The 23,444-nt window shown below is 37.0% G+C and overlaps 1 protein-coding gene across 13 annotated transcripts in view; it reads left to right on the top strand.

Annotated features, from left to right (window-relative positions):
• Positions 1 to 22,761, top strand: part of WDR47 (WD repeat domain 47) — a 63,584-nt gene extending 40,823 nt beyond the window's left edge. For 11 of the 13 annotated variants that reach the window (XM_032303287.1, XM_032303286.1, XM_032303290.1 and 8 more), the window contains 7 exons: positions 2,287 to 2,362; positions 4,276 to 4,433; positions 5,943 to 6,112; positions 7,707 to 7,883; positions 8,771 to 8,902; positions 16,135 to 16,353; positions 21,388 to 22,761. In XM_032303287.1, the coding sequence (XP_032159178.1) occupies positions 2,287 to 2,362; positions 4,276 to 4,433; positions 5,943 to 6,112; positions 7,707 to 7,883; positions 8,771 to 8,902; positions 16,135 to 16,353; positions 21,388 to 21,530 (1,075 nt within the window). In that variant the 3' untranslated portion in view covers positions 21,531 to 22,761. The remainder of the gene's footprint in view (positions 1 to 2,286; positions 2,363 to 4,275; positions 4,434 to 5,942; positions 6,113 to 7,706; positions 7,884 to 8,770; positions 8,903 to 16,134; positions 16,354 to 21,387) is intronic. The other 2 variants (XM_032303292.1, XM_032303293.1) reach the window with 1 other exon arrangement.
• Positions 22,762 to 23,444: the final 683 nt, after the last annotated feature.

Below are 23,444 nucleotides of genomic sequence, written 5' to 3' on the forward strand. Positions count from 1 at the left end.
TCCCCTACCTACTTCCCATCTGGTAACCATCAGTCTGTTCTCTGTAATTAGAGTTTGTTTCTTGATTTGCCTCTCTCTTTTCTTCCCCTTTGCTCATTTGTTTCGTTTCTTAAATTCCACATATGAATGAAATCATATGGTATTTGTCTTTCTCTGACTGATTTATTTCACGTAGCGTAATAATCTCTGGCTCCATCCAGTTGTTGTAAAATGGCAAGATTTCATTATTTTTTAAATGGCTAAATAATACTCCATTGTGTATATATACCACATTTTCTTTATCCATTCACCAATCAGTGGACACCTGGGCTACTTCTGTAATTTGGCTATTGTAAGTAATGCTGCTGTAAACATATTATTTTATATGCATGTATCCCTTTGAATTAGTGTTTTTGCCACCTTTGGTTAAATATCTAGTAGTGCAATTGCTGCATTGTACGGTAGTTCTATTTTTAACTTCTTGAGGGATCTTCATACTGTTTTCCAGAGTGGCTGTGCCAGTTTACATTCCCACCAATAGTGCAAGAAGGTCCCCCTCTCTCCACATCCTTGGCAACACCTGCTATTTCTTGTGTTGTTGCTTTTAGCCATTGACAGATGTGAGGTGATATCTCATTGTAGTTTTGTTATATCACAAAGCCATAGCAATTATAACAAGATGGTACTGATATAAAAATAGATACATAGATCAATAGAATAGAATAGAAAACTGAGAAATAAATCCAGTGTATAGTCAGTCTTTGACAAAGCAAAAGAGAATAACCAAGGGGAAAAGGTTAGTCTCTTAACAAATGGTGTTGGGAACATTGGACAGCAACATGCAAAAGAACAGAACTGCACCTGTTTCTTGTACTATACACGAAAATAAATTCAGAGTGGATTAAAGACCTAAATGTGAGATAAGAAACCACTAAAATCCTACAGGAGAACACAGGCAGCAACCTCTTTGATATCTGCTATAGCAACCTCTTACTAGATAAGTCTCCTGAGGCAAGGGAAACAAAAGCAAAAATAAACCATTGGGATTTCATCAAAATGAAAAGCTTTTGTACAGGGAAGGAAACAGTCAATGAAACTAAAAAGTTACCTTTGGAATTGGAGAAGATATTTGCAAATGATATATCTGATAAAGGGTTAGTATCCAAAATAGGTAAAGGACTTATAAAATTCAATACCCAAAAACAAATAAATAAAAATGAGCTTAAGACATACACATTTTCCCAAGGACATACAGATGGCCAACAGACAGGAAGAAATGCTTGACATCACTTATCATCAGGGAAATACAAACCAAATGCCTTTTTCCATATATTTTCTTTTTAAGATTTTATTCATTTGAGGGGCACCTGGATGGTTCAGATCATTGGGCATCTGCCTTTGGCTCAGGTCATGATCTCTGGGTCCTGGGATGGAGCCCTGCATCTGGCTCACTGCTCAGTGGGGTGCCTGCTCCCTCCCCCGCCCCGTTTGTACTCTCTCTGTCTCTCTCTCAAATAAATAGATAAAAGCTTTAAAAAATATTTTTTATTTATTTGAGAGAGCGTGCTCACGCAGGTGTATAAGCAGGGAGAGGAACAGAGGAAGAAACAGACTCCTCACTAAGCACAGAGCCTGACTTGAAGCTTGATCCCAGGACCTTGAGATCATGACCTGATCCAAAGTCAGACACTTAACCAACTGAGCCACCCAGGCACTCCACTTTTTCTGTTTTAGTCTCTGGCTTTTATCTAGGAGGCTTTCTTCAAGTATCTGGAAATCTTTGACTATCTGTAAAGAGTGAGGCATAAAAAAAAGGCTGATTGGAAGGAAGGCTATGTATATAGATGGATCTGTCTCCATGACAAAAAGTGATAGGGGAAACATTGTTTTATTGAAGACTTTCAGATGTCACTTCCTGTTAATCTTTTGTCTTAGACCAGATAATTTTCCTAAAGAACAATCCAAGTTCCTGCCTGGGGTGACATTTAAATATAGCATCCAGGATTCTAGAACTCAGCAGGGGAAAGCTTCGTGACATCTCACTCTAAAATTTGTAGACTTTAACTTAATCTCCTTTCCAAAATGGCTTCTCACTTGCTCCTTACAACTGTGTATGGTGTCACTGAATCCCAGAGTCTCTTAATAAATGGCTTCAGAGAATTACTTTGACTGGGGTTAGTGCGGGTCATTTGCCCAAAAAAACAAACAAACAAACAACCAAACAAAAAAATATATATATATATCTGAGGTTGAAAGATAAATATTTTTGTTTTATTCAGAGTAAACTTTGAATTTCTATTCACACAGCTCATCAGAACATTCAGTCATTAAGCCACCTCTTGGAGATTCTTCAGGGAATCTATCAAGGTCAAGAGGGGAAGAGGTAATGCTTTAATGCTTTGGGGAAGGAGGTTTCATTATTATTTTTATATATACCTGCAGATATTGCTAAGGAATTCTCAATTCATAGAAAACCATTTTTAGAAATAATCATTATTATTAATGTTATTTGTTGCAAGGATAAATGAAAGCTTATAATGCTTATAATAGCAATCTTGACTCATGAGTTGGGGCTGTGCACTACTCTCTGAAAACCCTATGGTTAATTTGTTTAGATATTATTGGTATTTCTTTTGGTCTTCTCATCAGTGCAGCTGTTTTTTGCTTTGGAACAAGACATTCTTCCCTAAACTACTATACAGCTACCTTATTTTCTTTAGTTCAAACTTTAATCCCATACACAAAGACACTATTTCAGACGCTGATGGAAACAGACAGGTAACATAAATGAGTAAAGTTGACTATTGTGATAAGCACATAAGAGTATTTGTCCCTTGTGCAAAGAAATATACTTATCTAGTGTTTCCAGTTCTTTTGATTTTCAAGAAATTATAAGAATGTAGATTTTTTATGTGAAATCTATTTTAAAAATATCTACAAGTTTCTTAAAGTATTTAAACACACTGAAGAAGAGCAAATAAAGTTAACTGATGGCTCTGCCACATCTGTTCTAAAGCAACCCTTAATGATTATTAGTGTGCTAGTGGCCATTTAATCAGTTAGTCATTTACCTCTCTTTTTCTCTTATCTATCACTGGTGTTCATTTGGCAAATTTCTTACATGTGGATTAATGGAACATATAGCATTTCTAACCAAATAAATTCAAATGAGTAATAAAAGAATTCAGTTATCTAAGAGAGACATAGTATGACCCACCAGGTTTTCCCCTTATACTCCATGAGGATGTATTTATTCCATGAATAGATAAAATTTTGTGTAGGGAGAGGCATAATAAACTCTTTGTTGATATAGAGCTGAAGTGACTTGCCTTTGTTTGTATACTTGACATTCATACTTCCTGAAGGCGGGATTTGGTTAGGTCTATTGACTACACCTAGTCTAGAGGTCCCTTTTCCAGATTCAGTCCCTTGTGGTCAGGGTAGCAAGGTAGTTACAAATGATACTAATAGCAAGAGCCATCAAAACTTATATAGAACTGCTTCAGCTTGCCTTCCTCAGAAGAGACCAGATAGGTTGACAATTTAAAATTAAAATGAGATTCAAACTTAGTGTTCTGATTAAAATCATTTTTATAATTTTAAAAGAGTATTTTACAATTTCAGTTTGAAATATTGAACTATTCATTGCTGGAGATAATGGTAAACTATCCCCCCTACCCCACCCAAGAGGAAGTGGATTGATTAATAGTCTTATACTTCCTACTTTTTAGAAACAAAAATGATATTCTGTTAATTTTATAAAAGTTATATGTGTGGGCTATTTTTTCTTTTTCTTTTCTTTTTTTTAAAGATTTTATTTATTTATTTGACAGATCACAAGTAGGCAGAGAGGCAGACAGAGAGAGGGGGGAAGCAGGCTTCCTGCCAAGCAGAGAGCCCGATGTGGGGCTCGATCCCAGGACCCTGGGATCATGACCTGAGGAGAAGGCAGAGGCTTAACCCACTGAGCCACCCAGGCACCCCTGGGCTATTTTTTCCTTAATAATTAAAGATAACTTTATATGAGAATGCATAGACTTATGTTTTGTCATAGTAAGCAAAGAAAGCTTTGAATGTTTCTGAGCTTTCTGAACTTAGTTCAGCAATGGGCAGCAAAAAGCAGAAAAATTTGGGTTAATTTGAATTTGCCATTTAAAAGAATATGTGATTATAGGTAGTTAATGTGAAGTAATAAAATGAATAATACAATTCAAATGAATGTAAAATAGGCTAAAGATGAATTCTTTCAAATTCATTTTTTTCCCAAGATGACTTTCATATTTATTCTTTCCACAGGATGATAAATCAAAAAAGCAGTTTGTTTGTATTAATACCCTAGAAGACACACAAGCTGTTAGAGCAGTGGCTTTTCATCCAGGTGGTGGTTTATATGCTGTAGGCTCAAATTCAAAAACTCTGAGAGTATGTGCCTATCCAGAAGTAATTGATCCAAGGTAAAGATAGGTGGTTTGTACTATCATTCTTGCTTCAGTTTTTAATTTAGATATATCGGTTCCTTTTTCAGAATTGCCATTTGGTAGCATTCAGTTTTTATTTCTTTTTCTTTTATTAAGTCTTTAAATTTTTATTTTCAATGCTTAAAAAATATACATAAGAATTATTGACTAATTTTGTAAATTTTTGTCCATTTTGATTAGGCCATGAATTATATATGCAAATAAAAAGAATCTTGATATGATCTATTTTCTAGATCAGTATTAAGCACCTTCTAGGTATTGGCAATTTATCAGTCTTCTTTTTCTGTTTTTAATTATGGAACTTTTCAAACATATGCAAAAGTAGAGAATAGTACAGTGAAATAAAGGAATTGTCAAGATTTTTGTCACATTTGCTTCATCAGTTGTGTTTGTTTGCTAAAGTATTTTAAGGTAAATTTGATGTCATTTCATCCTTTATGATGAATCTCCAAAAACATGTACATTTTCTTACATAGATTTGATGTTATCATATCTAATAAAATCTTTAGTATCCTAATATTAGGCTGTGTTTTAAAGTGTGGATAAGATGCTATTACTCCGGTTGGTTGGGTTGTGGACATTGGGGAGGGTATGTGCTATGGTGAGTGCTGGGAAGTGTGTAAGCCTGACAATTCACAGACCTGTACCCCTGGGGCTAATAATACATTATATGTTAGTTAAAAAAAAAAAAGATGCTATTATTCCACTAAACCAGTGTTTGACTCCCATTAAAAGCCATACTCTTGAGGAGCCTGGCTATTCAGGACCTTTCACAGCCATGCCTGCAGCTCCTCACCTGCTACAGTATCCATCCCACTCAGTCTTCAGAATGCCCTGGGCTTCTCTCTGCTAGCCCCATAGGCTGTTTCCCATACTGCACACTGGGCTGGCACTTTCCTTACTATATATTATCTTCACTGGAGCTATTCTTCTGCCATAATTTTTCTGTAAAAATTCTTCTGTCCTTTAAGGCCTAGTACTTTTAACTGGACTAGAACACTTATATCTACCTTACTGTATGTGGATAGCCATGACATCAACCCTTGCCAGATTTGAAACTCCAGAAAGAATTCTGCTTCCTTTATTTTTTATTCATCCCTTACCTTCCTTCAGCCTCAATCAGATGCTCCATATTATATGTTTAATGTTTTTTGAACTTTTTGAATTTGGAAGCATTAGTATTTTTTTTTTCATTCTTCTGTGTTTGAGTTAAAATCCATGAAAAATATGTGAAATGGAGACTTTTAAAAAAATAATCTTGTTTCCTGTGTGGTCTGAAATAAGAGGTTAGTCTAAGAATAGTTCATAATTTTACTGTTGGATTTTAAATCTGCTTTAAATTTATTTCTTCCAAGATTTTGAAAATTGTTATTGACATGTTGTCTGCTACTTTTTTGCTCCCTCCCTCAAGAACAGCAATAATATAGAACTTCATTTCTTTAAGCAAGCAAGAAATTGAAGTCTTTCTATAATTTTTCTTTTTAGTGCACATGACATCCCTAAGCAGCCAGTGGTACGTTTTAAAAGGAATAAACATCATAAAGGATCCATTTACTGTGTGGCCTGGAGTCCTTGTGGACAGTTATTAGCAACAGGATCCAATGACAAATATGTCAAAGTTCTGCCCTTCAATGCAGAGACTTGTAATGCAACAGGTAGGTCCCAAGTATGTAAGCAGTAGCTTACCAGTGTATTCTTAATGTTTTCCCAGTGTTGTAGCTTTATGTATCTTTGTATTATTTTCAGTATAATCTAAGAATATAGCCTTAAGGAGAGTTTTTTTTATATTATAGTTGCTTAGTTGCCTTCATAAGGCATGATTGATTTTTTTTGGTAAGTTCTTACAGTTGTCTAATAATTAGAAAATTGTTATCAGGGATGCCTGGGTGTTTCACTCCGTTAAGCATCTGCCTTCAGCTCAGGTCATGATCTCGGGGTCCTGGAATCCAGCCCTGTATCAGGTTCCCTGCTCACTGTAGAGTCTACTTCTTCTCTCCCTCTGCCACTCCCCCTGCATATGCTCTCTCTTTCAAATAAAATAAAATAAAATCTTTTAAAAATTGTTATTAGAAAGGTAACTTTATTTTTTTAAGATTTTATTTATTTATTTGACAGAAAGATCACAAGTAGGCAGAGAGGCAGGCAGAGAGAGAGGAAGGAAAGCAGGCTCCCTGCTGAGCATAGAGCCCGATATGGGTCTTGATCCCAGGACCCTGAGATCATGACCTGAGCTGAAGGCAGAAGCTTTAATCCACTGAGCCACTCAGGTGCCCCGAAAGGTAATTTTTAAATAACTACTAACAGTGCATTAATGAATATGTTAGAGTACCTGTCTTCTCTTTCATTTCTACTTGTGATTTCTGTCTGTCAAATAAACAAAATCTTTTTTAAAAAAAGGAATGATGATAACTGAATCAGTATTTTGATTTTTTTTTTAAAGATTTTACTTATTTATTTGACAGACTACAAGTAGGCAGAGAGGCAGGCAGAGAGAGAGAGAGAGAGAGAGAGAGAGGAGGAAGCAGGCTCCCCGTAGAGCAGAGAGCCTAATGCAGGGCTCGATCCCAGGACCATGGGATCATGACCTGAGCCAAAGGCAGAGGCTTTAACCCACTGAGCCACCCAGGTGCCCCAGTATTTTGATTTCTTAAAGTTCTTTGCTGGGGTTCATGGGCAATTCAGCTGGTGAAGTGTCTATCTTTGGCTTAGGTCATGATCCTGGGGTCCTGGGATCAAGCCCCCAGTAGGGCTCCCTGCCCAGCTGGGGAGCCTGCTTCTTTCCCCAGCTCATGCTCTCGCTTGCTTTCTCTGTCAAGTGAATAAATAAAAAAATCTTAAAAAATAAAAACCCAGGGATGCCTGGGTGGCTCAGTTGGTTGGGCCACTGCCTTTGGCTTGGGTCATGATCCCAGGGTCCTGGGATGGAGTCCCACATAGAACTCCTTGATCAGCGGGGAGCCTGGTTCTCTCTATGCCTCTGCCACTCTGCCTGCTTATGCTTGCTCGCTCTCGCTCTTTCTCTCTCTCTCTGACAAAATAAATAAATAAATAAAATCTTAAAAAAAAAAATCAGAAAAACACTTCAAATTCTTTGCTCAGTAAAGTGAAATTGATTATAGTATTAATCCCTAAATGAAAATATAAGCCACACCTCTCTACAATTATTCTTGCTTAGTTTTGAGACAGTTTAACAATCTCAAATTATCATAGTAAGTTGAGCAGCATCTTTTTTTTTAATTCTTATTGTTGTTTCAGGACCGGATCTGGAATTTAGTATGCATGATGGGACAATTAGAGACTTGGCATTTATGGAAGGCCCAGAAAGTGGTGGAGCTATTTTGATAAGTGCTGGAGCAGGGGATTGTAACATTTATACAACTGACTGTCAAAGAGGACAGGGCCTGCATGCTCTGAGTGGACATACTGGTATGTGATATCTTAGATGCTACTTTTCTTTTTGTTCAACCTGTGCTTTTTCCCTCTCTGCATTTTCATTAATGGGGTATATTTTATCAAAAGGGACTTCTTCAAGACAGGAAATTTTTATTTTAAAAATTTATATTGGGAACTTTGGATAACAACACAGTAATGATAAATAACATTTCCCCTGGTGTGCTAAATCCTTTGCTATACAGATAATTCCTTAACTTAATTCTCACAACACCCTTATAAGTCATGAAGTTTTATCTCAATCTTATATATGAAATAAACAAAACTTGGAAAGACAAGACTTGACCAGTATCTTACAACTAAACATAGCAGGACTGAGATATGACCTCAAGTCTGTCTCTTGCAAAGCCAGTATTCTAACCCCACAATCCTTTGCTTTGCCATAATTTGCTGTAATTTCAGATGATAAATTTTTTCAGTACTAATTATGATATCCTGAAATAGTGAAACACAAAACAGATTGCTTAGTATGGTTTTCATGTTGTGCATTTTATTGGATTTTGGTTTTATGAAAATTGCCAAAATAGGGTCACCTAGGTGGCCTAGTCGATTAACTGTCTGCCTTCAGCTCAGGTCATGATCTCAGGGTCCTGAAATCTAGCCCCACATTGGGCTCTCTGCACAGCAGGGAATCTGCTTCTCTATCTCACTCTCTTTCTCACAAATAAATAAATAAAATCTTAAAAGAAAAGAAAAGAAAAGAAAATTGCCAATATATTTGATACATGTGGAAAATCTCTACCTGCCAGTATATTTGATTAACCAGATCATCCCATGTCCAATAATGAGTACCTACCTTTGAATGCATTAAGGAAAAGCACTGTTTGTTCCACAGTAATAACTGAGTATATGATCTTTTATAGGCCATATTTTAGCACTTTATACCTGGAGTGGCTGGATGATTGCATCTGGTTCCCAAGATAAGACTGTTAGGTTTTGGGATCTTCGGGTACCAAGCTGTGTTCGTGTTGTTGGCACAACATTCCATGGAACTGGTAGGTTTTTCTGGAATTTAAATGAGTTTATATGAGAAAGAAACTTTGTAAATTGCACTTACCTACTTTCTCTCCCCTTTTAAACATATGTTAAAAAAGAACAGAAACAAAGAGATACTTGATATTTTATTGATTACCTTAAATTCTTTCAAAATGTATTCATCTCTTATTTCTTTGTAAAAATAAAATTCAGTTTTAGGAAACTTGAAGCCCAGGAGATTAAGTATTATTCCCCACTTATTATGTTAGCAGGGCTATTTTATTTTATTCTTTTCTTCCCTTTTTTTTATTATTATGTTCAGTTAGTCAACACATAGTACATCATTCGTTTCTGATGTAGTGTTCAATGATTCATTAGTTGCATATAACACCTAGTGCTCATCACAGCATGTTAGAAGGGCTATTTTAGGATTCATATCTTTAAAGAAATTTTTTTAATACATACACAGTGGAGAAATTAAAATTAAACAAAATCGTTTTCTTCCAGTCCTGTTCCTTGGTGTCTTTCCCTAAGGGACCAGTTTCTTATTTTTCTATACATAATCCGTAAGTATATAACCAAGAAGTTTGTATATATCATAATCTTCTGTCTTCTTTGAACATGTGTATACATGCACACAGAAATGGTAGCATATAACAATACATGCCTCACATTTTAAACTTAACAATATACTTTGGATTGTTCCATGTGAAGTGATAGTACTGCTCTTTGTCTTTTATCACCTTTTAAGACACTGGTATCTAAGAGTGATGCAACATCCTGCCATTGTCTTTATTTTAGAATCCTTTTTCTTTTGTTGTAGTTTTTTTTTTTATTGTAGTTTTTAATAGCAATTCTATGGCACTATTCCAGGTGAAAATGCCTGCCTTTTATTCTTACTTTTTTGGTGATGTTTTTGTTTTATTTTAATGCTTTGCCTATTCTCTTGACCTCCATAGACCTTTTTTTAAAATCAGGAATATTTTACTTACTATTTTAAGAATGCTTCATTTATGACTAGAGGTGCCGTTAAATTACCAGCCACATGTTAATATGCAACTCACTGGGGACTGGTGTCAATGCAGTGAATATTGCTGAGTGTGTTTCACTTGAGGTTCATTCTGTGCTCTGGGTTTCCTTTTTGGTTTTTTAAGTTTTTATTGTAATTCCAGTTAGGTAACATGCAGTGTTATATCAGTTTCAGGTGTACAGTTTAGTGATTCAACACTTAACATACATCACCCAGTGTTCATCACAAGTGCACTCCCAGTCCCCATCACCCATCTCACTCATGCCCCTACCCACCTCCCCTCTGGTAATCATCACTGTTCTCTGTAATTAAGAGTCTGCTTCTTGATTTGTCTCTTTTTCTTTTGTTCTCCTATGCTCATTTTGTTTCTTAAATTCCACATATGAATGGAAATCATGTGGTATTTTTCTTTTTTACTTTTTTCACTTAGCATTATACCTTCTAGCTCCATCCATGTCATTGTAAATGGTAAGATTTCATTCATTTTATGGCTGAGTAATATTCCATTGTGTGCGTGTGTGTGTGTATCCATTCATCAATCGATGGACACCTTACATAACTGGAAGTCCAAAGGACTACTTCTATAATTTGTCTACTGTAAATAATGCTGCTATGAATATATCATTTTATATGAATGTATTCCTTTGATTGTTTTTGTATTCTTTAGGTAAATACCTAGTAGTGCAATTGCTGTGTTGTAGGGTAGTTCTATTTTTAACTTTTTGAGAAACCTTTATACTGTTGTTTCTTATGTTGTTGCTTTTAGCCATTCTGACAGCTACAAGGTGATATCTCATTATTTACATTTCCCTGATGATAATTGATGATGAACACCTTTTTGTGTGTCTGTTGGCCATGTGTATGACTTAATTGGAGAAACTGTTCATGTCTTTGCCTATTTTTAATTGGATTATTTGGTGTTGAGTAGTATAAGTGCTTTATAGATTTTGGATACTAACCCTTTATCAGATACATCATTTGTAAATGTCTTCTCCCATCCGGTGGGTTGCCTTTTAGTTCTGTTGATTGTTTTCTTTGCTGTGCAGATGTTTTTTTATTTTGATGTAGTCCCAGTAGTTTATTTTTGCTTTGTTTCCCTCGCTTCAGAAGACTGGAAAAACCTGCTTTGGCCACTGTCAAAGAAGTTACTGCCTGTGTTCTCTTCTAGTATTTTTATGGTTTGTGGTCTCCCATTTAGGTCTTTAGTCCATTTTGAATTTACTTTTGTGTGTGGTCTAAGAAACTGATTCAGTTTCTTGCTTTTGCATGTTGCTGTCCAATTTACACAACACCATTTGTTGAGGAGACTCTCTTTTTCCCATTGGATAGTCTTTTCTGCTATGTCAAAGATTAATTGACCATATAGTTTTGGGTTCGTTTCTGGGTTTTCTTTTCTCTTGAACTATGTGCCTGTTTTTTTTTTTTTTTAAAGATTTTATTTATTTACTTGACAGAGATCACAAGCACGCAGAGATGCAAGCAGAGAGAGAGGAAGCAGGCTCCCTGCCGAGCAGAGAACCCGATGCGGGGCTCGATCCCAGGACCCAGGGATCATCACCTGAGCCAAAGGCAGAGGCTTTAACCCACTGAGCCACCCAGGCGCCCCTGTGCCTTTTTTTAAAATGCCAATACCATATTGTTTTGATGATGACAGCTTTGTAATATAATCTGTTTTTTTTTTGTTTTTAAGATTTTATTTATTGGGGCTCCTGGGTGGCTCAGTGGGTTAAGCCGCTGCCTTCGGCTCAGGTCATGATCTCAGGGTCCTGGGATCGAGTCCCGCATCGGGCTCTCTGCTCGGCAGGGAGCCTGCTTCCTCTCTCTCTGCTTTCCTCTCCATCTACTTGTGATTTCTCTCTGTCAAATAAATAAATAAAATCTTAAAAAAAAGATTTTATTTATTTATTTGACAGATCACAAGTAGGCAGAGAGGCAGACAGAGAGAGAGGGGGAAGCAGGCTCCCCACTGAGCAGAGAGCCTGATGTGGGGCTCAATCCTAGGACCCTGAGATCATGACCTGAGCCACCCAGTGGCCCCAGCTTTGTAATATAATCTAAAGCCCAGAATCGTGATGCTCCAGCTTTGCTTGTCTTTTTCAAGATTGCTTTGGTTATTTGAGGTCTTTTGTGGTTCCATACAAATTTTAGAATTGTTTGTTTTAAATCTTAAAAAAAAAGAGGGTGTTGCACCTGGGTGGCTCAGTGGGTTAAGCCTCTGCCTTTGGCTCAGGTCATGACCTCAGGGTCCTGGGATCAAGCCCCACATCTGGCTCTCAGCTCCGTGGGGACCCACCACCACCACCTACTTGTGATCTCTCTGTCAAATAAATAAATAAAATATTAAAAAAAAGAGAATTGTTTGTTTTAGTTCTGTGAAAAATGCTTTGGGTATTTTGATGGTGATTGCATTAAATGTGTAGATTGCTCTGGGTAGTGGAGACATTTTAACAATATTCTTTCAATACATGGATGTGGAAAGTCTTTCCATTTCTTTGTATCATTTTCAGTGTCTTTCATAGTTTTCAGAGCACATATCTTTCACCTCTTTGGTTAGGCTTATTCCTAGGTATCTTAACTATTTGGAGGGCAGTTGTAAGTGGGATTGTTTTCTTAATTTCTGTTTCTGCTGCTTCATTATTGGTGTATACAAATGCAAAAGATTTCTGTACATTTTGTATCCTATGACTTTATTCTAGCAGTTTTTCAGTCTTCTCTCTCTCTCTCTCTCTCTATATATATATATATATATAATGTGTGTATATGCAGATAGTGAAAGATTTACATCTTCATTAACAATTTGAATGGCTTTTATTTCTTTTTGTTGTCTGATTGCTGTAGCTAGGACTTCTAGTACTATGTTGAATAAAAGTGGTAAGAGTAGACATCCTTGTCTTGTTCCTGACTTTCGGGAAAATGCTCTCAGTTTTTCACCATTAAGGATGATGTTAGCTCTAGATTTTTTATAAATGGCCCTTGTTATGTTGAGGTATGTTCCTTCAAAATCTACTTTGTTGACGGTTTTTATCATGAATGGATGTTGTACTTAGTCAAATGCTTTTTCTGTATCCATTGAAATGATCATATGGTTCTTATCCCTTTTCTTATTGATGTGCTGTATCATGTTGAATGATGTGAGAATACTGAACCACCCTTGCAACCCAGGAATAAATCCCACTTGATTTTTTTCTTGAGAAGTCTGGCTAGATGTTATCTTTTTTTTTTTCCCCAAAGAACCAGCTCCTAGTTTCATTGATCTGTTCTATTGTTTTGTAAGTTTCTACATGGACCTTTGTCTGTACTTTGATTCAAACCAGATACAATTTGTTCTAGCAAACTTGATTCTGGAATATATACACATGTACAATTATATTTTTATATATGAATATGTTATCACTGATTTGTTAAAGCTTAGTTTGCATTGTCACCAAAGTTAATGCATAACATGGTTTAAAGAACCAAATAGTTCAGTAAGGCTGATTAAAAAAAACATTGCCCTGAGAATTGTCAACTGTCCTCCAGCCACTGCCTCATTTCCCATTTCTCCAAGACATCCATTTTTAACTTTTGTAAGAGTTGTGTTTTCATATTTCATTTTTTAAAAAGATTTTATTTATTTATTGAAAGACAGAGATCACAAGTAGGCAGAGAGAGAGAGAGGAGGAAGCAGGCTCCCCGCTGAGCAGAGAGTCCGATGCGGGGCTCAATTCCAGGACCCTGGGATCATGACTCGAGCCAAAGGCAGATCCTTAATGACTGAGCCACCCCTTCATATTCCTTTTTAAAAAACTTTTATTTGTTAAGTAATCTCTATACCCAACATGGGGTGTAGAGACCCTGAGATTAAGAATAACATGCTCCACCAACTGAGCCAGCCAGTTATTTTCATATTTTCATATTTCTAAAGAACATGTCTCCAATTATAGTTTTTTTTTAAGGGTTATTTATTCTCTTACCACTGTAAAAGATGAAGATTTTTTATATCCCTTTCCAATTCACACTATTCCTTATCCCCTCACATGCTTCTATCTCCCATCCTTTCAATATAGTTGTACCATTTTTGGTTACATCAGTATTCATTCCTTATATTGTTTTAGCACTTATAGTGCTATTCATATCTTTTTTTCCCTTTTCTTTCATATCTTCTTGTTTTTCTTGGTGTTAATAATTGGAGTTGGTTTTTGTTTGTTTGCTTGCTTAGTTTCTATACCCTTATCACTGACTTACCTCCAAACTCTCCCCAGTTGTCTAAATTATTTTCAGCCCCTTTTCTCTCCTTTTCAGAGACTTAAACTTTTTGGACATCTCCTTTCTCTTGCAGCATTGTCTCACTCTCTACTGTATCTGCCCTTCTTTTCTTCTCTACCATAGATACACAAAAATGTCCTAGAATTGGAAATGCCCCAAAGTTCCTCTTTTGACCTCCTTATCCCCTTCACATCTTTTACCTTAATTTCTTGCTCTCTTTCTTACCCAGAGGTCTCAGAAGTCCTATTACATGTGCTGTTTCCATTTTCTCATCCTTAGTCTTCAACCTATTCCAGTCTATCTCCTGCTACATCTACTCCAACAAAAGCTACCTTTTGTGGGGCACCTGGGTGGCTCAGTCAGTTAAGTGTCTGCCTTTGGCTCGGGTCATGGTTTCAGGGTCCTGGGATCAAGCCCCACATCAGGCTCCCTGCTCAGCAGGGAATCTGCTTCTTCTCCCTGTCCCTCTGCCTGCTGCTCTGCTTACTTATGTTCTCTGTCTCTCTGTCAAATAAATAAATAAAATCTTTTAAAAAAAGCTACATTTTTCCAAAGTCACCAGTAATTTCATGCTGTCAAAATAACTTTTAAATCCTTACTTTACTTCAGCTCTCAGGGACATGTAAGTTGATTCCCTCCTCTTTTCTTTTGGGCTTTTCACTCTCCTTTTACCTTCCTATATAACTGCTTTGTTGGTTCTTCATCTTCTGCTCAGTCTTTAAATTTTGGTATTCCCTAGGACTCAGGACTTCTGTCTTCTCCCTTTCCCTCCGTGAGTATTTCTATTCCTCCAGCTTTAAGTATAATTCCTATACTGACCTTAAATCTTTATCTCTAGCCCAAACCTATTCTACATGCCAGGCTCATATTTCTGATCCACCTACTTGACATGTCCTTTTGGATATCTTAAAGGATATGTCAAACTTAACATGTCTTAAACTACTGAGTCATGACTTCTCAAACAAACTGCCTCAGACCTCCTCACCTAAGTGCTACTACCACCCATTGTTCGTACCGGAAAGAGTCTCCCTGGTTCTGTCGTTCTCTCCTTTCCTCCAATAACCAATTAATAAGCAAAATGTATTGTTTTAGCCTCCAGAATGGATAAACCACCACCACCTCTCAGTTAAACCACTGCAGAGCTTCCTTACTGTCTCTGCATTCCTACTTTACCCCCTTCAGTCCACGGTCTGCACAACAGCCAGAACCCACCATACCTTGCTCACAGTACTTCAGTGCCTTTTGATTGCTCCTAGCTTAAAGTGCAGACTCTTTACCATGTCCAGAGCAGTGTTCTTCAATTTTAATTTCATTATTGTTCCTCTCCATGCAAGGAGAGAAACGAAATTAAATTTTTTCCTAACCAGATAAATAATAGGAATAAGATTTTATTGGGTGGGGTTAAGCTTTGGAGGGTTATAAATTATTGTTAATGTTTAAGATTTTTTCATCCCCTGAGAACCATTTTGCAACCCCCTGGGCGGACATTATTGCCCTCATTAAAAATGGACCGTCTAGATTTAGGGCTGCAGCAAGTGGACTCAGCACTTATGGTCATTTAGTTTCCACTGGCAGTTATTGGTGTGTTGCTTAGACACATTTCCTACACTGTGTCCTAAAACACATTTTGTTGTTTAATTTCTTGTTCCCCTAACTAGACTGTAAGCTTGTGGGAGTTTTCTGACACTTAAAAAGTGGCTCACCTATTGCACTATTGCACTATAAGTAACGGCATCCCAGGGGGTTCTCCCAAGTGACCAAAAAATTAAACTTTCTCATTCTCATAGGATCTTGCTTCATACTTTGTCTCTAAAAAGGATGTAAGTGTTTATTGGTTGAATGCTAATTTGGATTTTTCTTTCAGTTTTGATAAGCTACATTAAATTTTTAGTGTACGGTTCAGTGAACATAATTAGCTGTTGTAGTTGAGCTGTATTGACTTTTCCATATGAAACTTTTATTCTTTCTTTTATACAGGCAGTGCAGTGGCATCTGTAGCTGTAGATCCCAGTGGCCGTCTCTTAGCCACAGGACAAGAAGATTCTAGCTGCATGTTGTATGACATAAGAGGAGGAAGAATGGTACAAAGTTATCACCCTCATTCCAGTGATGTTCGCTCTGTTCGATTCTCTCCTGGAGCTCACTACTTGCTAACAGGATCCTATGATATGAAAATAAAGGTGACAGACCTACAAGGTGAGGGAGATTGACCTCTTTTCTTGTTTGTAGTCTCTCTTATTCTATTTGGGATCTCGCCTTTTTTTTTTTTTTAATTCACATATACTTTTTTATTATTTATTTATTTGTCAGAGAGAGAGAGAGAGAGCAAGCACAAACAGGTAGAGGCAGAGAGAGAAGCAGGCTCCCTGCCCAGCAAGGAGCACGATGCAGGACTCAATCCCAGGACCCTGGGATCATGACCTGAGCCGAAGACAGCGGCTTAACCAACTGAGCCACCCAGGCGTCCCAACATATAACTTTTTAAATTTATTTACTAAATTCCAGTATAATTAGTGTACATGTTATATTGGTTTCAGGTATACAACATAGTGATTCAACAATTCTATACATCACCTAGTGGTCATCAAGATAATTGTATTCTTGGGGCGCCTGGATGGCTCAGTGGTTAAAGCCTCTGCCTTCGGCTCAGGTCATGATCCCAGGGTCCTGGGATTGAGCCCCTATGGAGTCCGGCATCAGGCTTTCTGCTCAGCAGGGAGCCTGCTTTCCTCTCTCTCTCTGCCTGCCTTTCTGCCTACTTGTGATCTCTGTCTGTCAAATAAATAAATAAGATCTTCAAAAAAATAAAAAAAGATAATTGTATTCTTAATCCCCTTCACCTGTTTCACCCATCCCCCCCACCTACTTCACCTCTGGTAACCTGTTTGTTCTCTATAGTTAAGAGTCTGGTTTTTTGGTTTGTCTCTTTTTTTTCTTTGTTTAGTTTCTTAAATTTCACTTATGAGTGAAATCATATGGTATATGTCTTTCTCTGACTGATTTATTTCACTTAGCATTATACCCTCCATCCATCTTGGACGGATGCAAATGGCAAGATTTCATTTTTTTATGGCTAATAGTCCATCATGTATATTTGTTAATATTTCATTATTTGTGTGTATGTGTGTGTATACCACATCTTATCTATCTGTTCATCTACTGATGGATATTTGGATTGCTTTCACATCATGGCTATTGTAAATAATGCTACAATAAACATAAGGGTTCTTTTTGATTAGTGTTTTTTAATTCTTTGGGTAAATACCCAGTAATGGAATTACTAGATCATATGGTAATCCTATTTTTAATTTTTTGATGAACCTCCATTCTGTTTTCCACAGTTGCTATACCAGTTTGCATTTCCAGCAACAGTGCACAAGGGTTCCTTTCCTTTTTCTACAGATCTTCACCAACATCTTTTTTATCTTGTGTTTTTTATTTACCATTCTGACAGGTGTGAGGTGATATCTCATTGTGGTTTTGATTTGCATTTCCCTGATGGTTAGTGATGTTGAGCGTCTTTTCATGTGTCTGTTGGCTGTCTGGATGTCTGTTCATGTCATCTGCCCATTTTTAATTGGCTTATTTGGCTTTTTGGTGTTCAGTTGTTTTTATTTTTTACGTATTTTGGATAGTAATGCTTTACCAGATATGTCATTTGCAAATATCTTCTCCCATTGCGTAGGTCGTCTTTTTGTTTTGTTGATTGTTTCCTTTCCTGTGCAAAGTTTTTTATTTTGACGTAGTCCAGTAGTTTGTTTCCTTTGCCTTAGAAGACATATCTAAAAAAATATTGCTACTACCAGTGTGAAGACAGCCTGTGCTGTCTTCTTGGATTTTTATGAATATTTAGATCTTTTTGTTATTGTTGTTAATCTGGTATAATCAACTTTGTAACATTTTCAAATTTTAGTTTTATAGTACTTATAGTGAATTGTAGCAAATTATTAAATCAAGTAAATAGTCTTATTTTATTAAGTAATTTTAAAATATTTGAGGGGTGCCTGTGTGGCTCAGTGGGTTAAAACTTCTGCCTTTGGCTCAGGTCATGATCCCGGGGTCCTGGGATGGAGCCCCGCATTGGACTCTCTGCTCAGGGGGAGCCTGCTTCCTCCTCTCTCTGCCTACTTGTGATCTCTGTCAAATAAATAAATAAATAATCTTTAAATAAAATAAAATATTTGAAAGAATAAACATTTACTACACTAAATCATTTTGAGTTCAGTGATGACAGATGTTAAAATACGCTTTATGTTCTCTTATTTGTTTCTACTTTAAAAAACTTAGTGTAAAATGGCCAAAAAACATACAAAAAGATGTTCAATATCATTAATCATTGGGGAAATGGTTACTATAAAAAACAATAGTAACAATATAAAGTAGTAAGTGTAGTAAGGATATGGAGAAATTAAGTCCTGTGTGCGTGGTTGGTGAGAATGTAAAGTGATGCAGCTACTATGAAAAACAGTATGTGGTTCCTCCAAAAAACTAACAATAGAAATACCATACAAGCCAGCAATTCCACTTCTAGATATATATCCAAAAGAATTGAAAGCAAGGTCTCAAAGAGATATTTGTGTATCCTTGTTCATAGTGGCATTATTTATAATAGCCAAAAGATGGAAGCAACCCAAATAAACATTGACAGGTGAATAACCAAAATGTGGTATATGCAGATAGTGGAATATTTTTTAACCTTACAAAAGGAAGGAAATTCTCATACATGCTACAACATAGATGAACCCTGAGGTCAGTATGCTGAGACAAATACTATACAATTTCACTTACATGAGGTATCTATAATAGTCAAACACAGAAACAGAAAGTAGAATGATGATTGTTTGGGGCTGGGGAGAGGGGAAATTGGGAAGATTTCAGGTATGAAAAAGGTCTGGAGGTTGGTCGCACAACAATGTAAATATACATAACACTGCTGAACTATATACTTAAAGGTAATTAAGATGACAAGTTTTATGTTATGTGTTTTTAACTGCAATTAAAAAATTTAATGGAAATGTAACCATAATGCATTATGTGGTTCAGCTGTGGACAGTGTGTATATACATATTCATAACAATGTATATATACAATAACTAGACAAAAATGATGTAACTATATTTGCTAGATAGAGGAAGTTTAGAGTAGGGGAGGATGGAAGTAATTCAAGAAAAATAGAATTTTCAATGATTATCAATTTCATTGCTTGATGATTATCAACATTATTCAATGTCTAAAATTGAAAAATCAGTAGGGCACCATAAACACATTATTCAGAAATAAAAGATTTAAAAAAAAACTTAGTGTATAATTGGTGTAATTATGTCTTCAGCCTCTAGTTTTATTTTTAATTATTTAGTAAGCAAATATTTATTTTCTATCAACTAGAGACAGAAAGATGAATAAGGTAACTTCCTCCTTGATGGAGCTTACATTTTGGGGGTAAATAAAAAATAAGTAATAAATGATGTAATTTCAGGTATTGGTTAAGTGCTATTAAAAAATTAGCGAGGGGGGGGCGCCTGGGTGACTCAGTGGGTTAAAGCCTCTGCCTTTGGCTCAGGTCATGATCCCAGGGTCCTGGGATGGAGCCCTGTATCGGGTTCTCTGCTCAGCAGGGAGCCTGCTTCTCTCTCTCTGCCTGCCTCTCTGCGTGCCTGTGATCTCTGTCAAGTAAATAAATAAAATCTTTAAAAAAAAAAAAAAACAGGCACATAGTTCAAGAGAAAAGAAAACCCAGAAACGAACCCACAACTATATGGTCAATTAATCTTTGACATAGCAGGAAAGACTATCCAATGGGAAAAAGAGAGTCTCCTCAACAAATGGTGTTCTGTAAATTGGACAGCAAGAAACTGAATCAGTTTATTAGACCACACACAAAAATAAATTCAAAATGGACTAAAGACCTAAATGGGAGACCACAAACCATAAAAATACTAAAAGAGAACACAGGCAGTAACTTCTTTGACAGTGGCCAAAGCAGGTTTTTCCTGCTGTGAGAGAGCACCTGGGTGGCTCAGTGGGTTCAGCCTCTGCCTTTGGCTCAGATCAGGATCTCAGGGTCCGGGGATGGAGCCCCACATCAGGCTTTCTGCTCAGCAGGAAGCCTGCTTCCCTTCCTCTTTCTCTGCCTGCCTCTCTGCCCACTTGTGATCTCTGTCGAATAAATAAAATCTTTAAAAAAAATTAGCAAGGGTGGGAGAGAGTGACTGTGTGGATGGAGAAGGCTATTTTAGGTAGACTCGAGTAGGTCTCTTTAGGGAAGTGCCATTTGTGTAGAGACTTGAATGATAAGAAAGCACAAGCCAGGCCAGGACGTGCTGAGGCATGAGTGAGTTCAGCATGTTCATGACACCACAAGAACCCAATGTGTCTGGGACTTAGAGAACTAAGGGAGGGAGAGACAAGAATAAATCAGAGGCAGGAGAATAAATGGAGTGATCTGGTATCTATTGATATCTGTTTAAAAGGTAATTTTGAGTTATGTAGGGAGAATGGAATATACGTGTGAATATCAGGCTGTTGGAACAGTTCAGGTGAGGACTAATGGTAGCTTAGACTAGGGTGGTAGAGGTGGAGGTGGTAAGTAGTGACTGAATTTGGGACATATTTTAATTTGTTTAGATTAAAAAAGGGGAGTGAGAGGAATGCTGATTCCTAGGCTTTTGGCATGAGCAACCAGATGGTGCCATTAACTGGTAGCAGGAGGAACAGGTTTGGGCAAGAAAATCAAGTTTGGTTTAAACAAATGAAGATGACCATCAGGCAATCCAGTGAGATATGGAATGGCTATTTGGATACTATTCGGGAGTTCAGATGAGAAGTCAAGGATGGAAGTGAAATGTGTGAGTCATAAGTACACAAACGGCCATGGTACCAAGGTATTAGATGAAACTCCATAGGAAGCGGGTGTAAAGGGAACAGGAAACCCAAAGGCTGCCTCCTGGGACAGGAGCAGCAAACCAGCAGAAGAAACAAAGGTATGGTGGCACCAAAGTCAGAGAGAAATCAAGGAGAGAGTGGCAGCTATGTCAAATGTTGCTGTGTATATTTTTCCAAATACTGCTTAACATAGGTATTAAAAGAATTTATCCCTGTTTAAACCTTTAACTGTATTAATGTAGTTTAGGACTTTGTATACTGTAATGCCTTCAAGTAGCGGGAAGTCTGTGAAATCCAGACATATACTTATTTGGATTGTAAATCAGTGTCTCTCTCTTTTCCATTTAGGGGATCTCACTAAACAGCTTCCCATCATGGTGGTGGGGGAGCACAAAGACAAAGTGATTCAGTGCCGATGGCACACCCAGGATCTTTCCTTCCTGTCATCCTCTGCAGACAGAACTGTAACCCTCTGGACTTACAATGGATAGAGTACACCCAGTGTCAATCTATGCAGTGAAAGCACAGAGACTTCAGACTACTGAGTTGTGAAAATTATAAAACTGAAGAACGTAGACTGATCGGAAAGTGGCTTAGCACGAGGAGGCCCCTTATTACCATGTATCCCTTTGATAGGAAGCGTCGGGTGGTGTTATTCTGCAGTGCTTTCAGTCTTCCATGTGAGCTCGTGCTGCTGTGACCTGCTATATGTAGTCTTGTTGCCAAAGCCTGCGGAAGAGCTCTTATGTTGTCAGTGTGCGCTCCGCATCAAGGTGGACGATGTGTTTACGGTTTAGTATTAAATGCATTCCTTGGTCTTTGCCTACATAACAGTTTTATATGCACATTGAAATTGAACTATACTTTAAGCATATTATTACATGTAATGCAACCAAGTTCTACACAGATTAAACATAGGTGTTCAGAAATTACTTTTCTCACACTCCCATGATATTATCTCACTTGTCAGCTAGAGGTCAGAATTTTACATGTCTCTCAGAAGTTACATGGTTATTTTCGCTTAGGATCATTATAGAGTTTAAAGATGGATGGAAAACTGCTTCTTAGTTCATGATGTGGTATTGGCCTTTTCTTTTTTCTTAAACCCAGGGATACAATTACTATCTTGTCACATTATTTTGTTTCAGGATTTAAAGGTAAATATGTTTGCTTCAGAAACTTGTTAATTTCAATTTTTTGAATGCAACAAGATACCTCCCTTCTAAACTGTACTGTAGAAGCAGAGCAGCGGCGTTATGTGATGCAACACTTGATGGTACAGTAAATTTACTGGCTAGTGTTTTTCCTCTTAAAAATTAAAAACTTTGCCATAGACTATAGCATGGTTTGAAATGCTAGGTCTGCATGATAATTTAAAATGGAAAAATTTAAACTTTGCACTCCAAAAGCTTATTTGGATTTGTTTCTTGCACTGTTTTGTGTAATGCAGAATAATGATTTTATTCCTATGGCATTGTAGATCCTAACATTTATGTATCTTTATTTTCATATTGTACAGTAATTTTACTTTAAATTATTAAATAGGCTATTTTATTTATTTCAAATGCTGTTGAGTTGGTTCTAATTATTGAACTGTCTGTGCACTGTATGTAGCAAGCATTTTTAATCTATTGTATACAAGTGGAAAGGATATTAGAAGTGTAACCGTGCTATTATTTCAATAAAGACCTCTTGACACCTAAAAATATCCTTTTCCTTAGTGTCTGTGACTTTCAATTTAGAGTGTTATTTTTTCCAGTTTACTTGGAGGTGGTGTGTGGTCCAGTGGGTGAACCCCACAGTCAATTCCTTTTTTTTTTTTTTTTTTTTAAGATTTTATTTATCTGTCAGAGAGAGAGATAACAAGCAGGGGAAGCAGCAGGCAAAGGAGAAACAGAGGTCCTGCCAAGCAAGGAACCCAATGTGGCAGACGATCCTAGAACCCTGAGATCATCACCTGAACCAAAAACAGATGCTTAACCAAGTGAGCCACACAGGCATCCCCACCAACCCCTGCCCAATCGATTTCTTGAATTTTTTTTTTAAAGATTTTTATTTATTAACTTGACAGAGACAGAGAAATCACAAGGAGTCAGAGAGGCAGGCAGAGAGAAGAGGAAGCAGGTTCCCTGCTGAGCAGAGAGCCCAATACAGGGCTTGATCCCAGGACCCTGAGATCATGACCTGAGATCATGACCTGAGCTGAAGGCAGAGGCTTAACCCAAGCTACCTAGGCACCTCTACTAACTTACTTCTTAACCCTTGGGCAACTGCCTAACTTTTATGTGTTTCCTGTCTCTCTTAATCAAGATCTAGGGAACTTTCCATCCTGGATATATTGTGAAAGTTGATTAATAAAAGCCCCGCAAAATATGTAAATTGCAAGTTAGACAAAAAATATGTTG

The sequence above is a fragment of the Mustela erminea genome, chromosome 10 (genome assembly GCF_009829155.1).
Source record: "Mustela erminea isolate mMusErm1 chromosome 10, mMusErm1.Pri, whole genome shotgun sequence".
Lineage (NCBI taxonomy): Eukaryota > Metazoa > Chordata > Mammalia > Carnivora > Mustelidae > Mustela > Mustela erminea.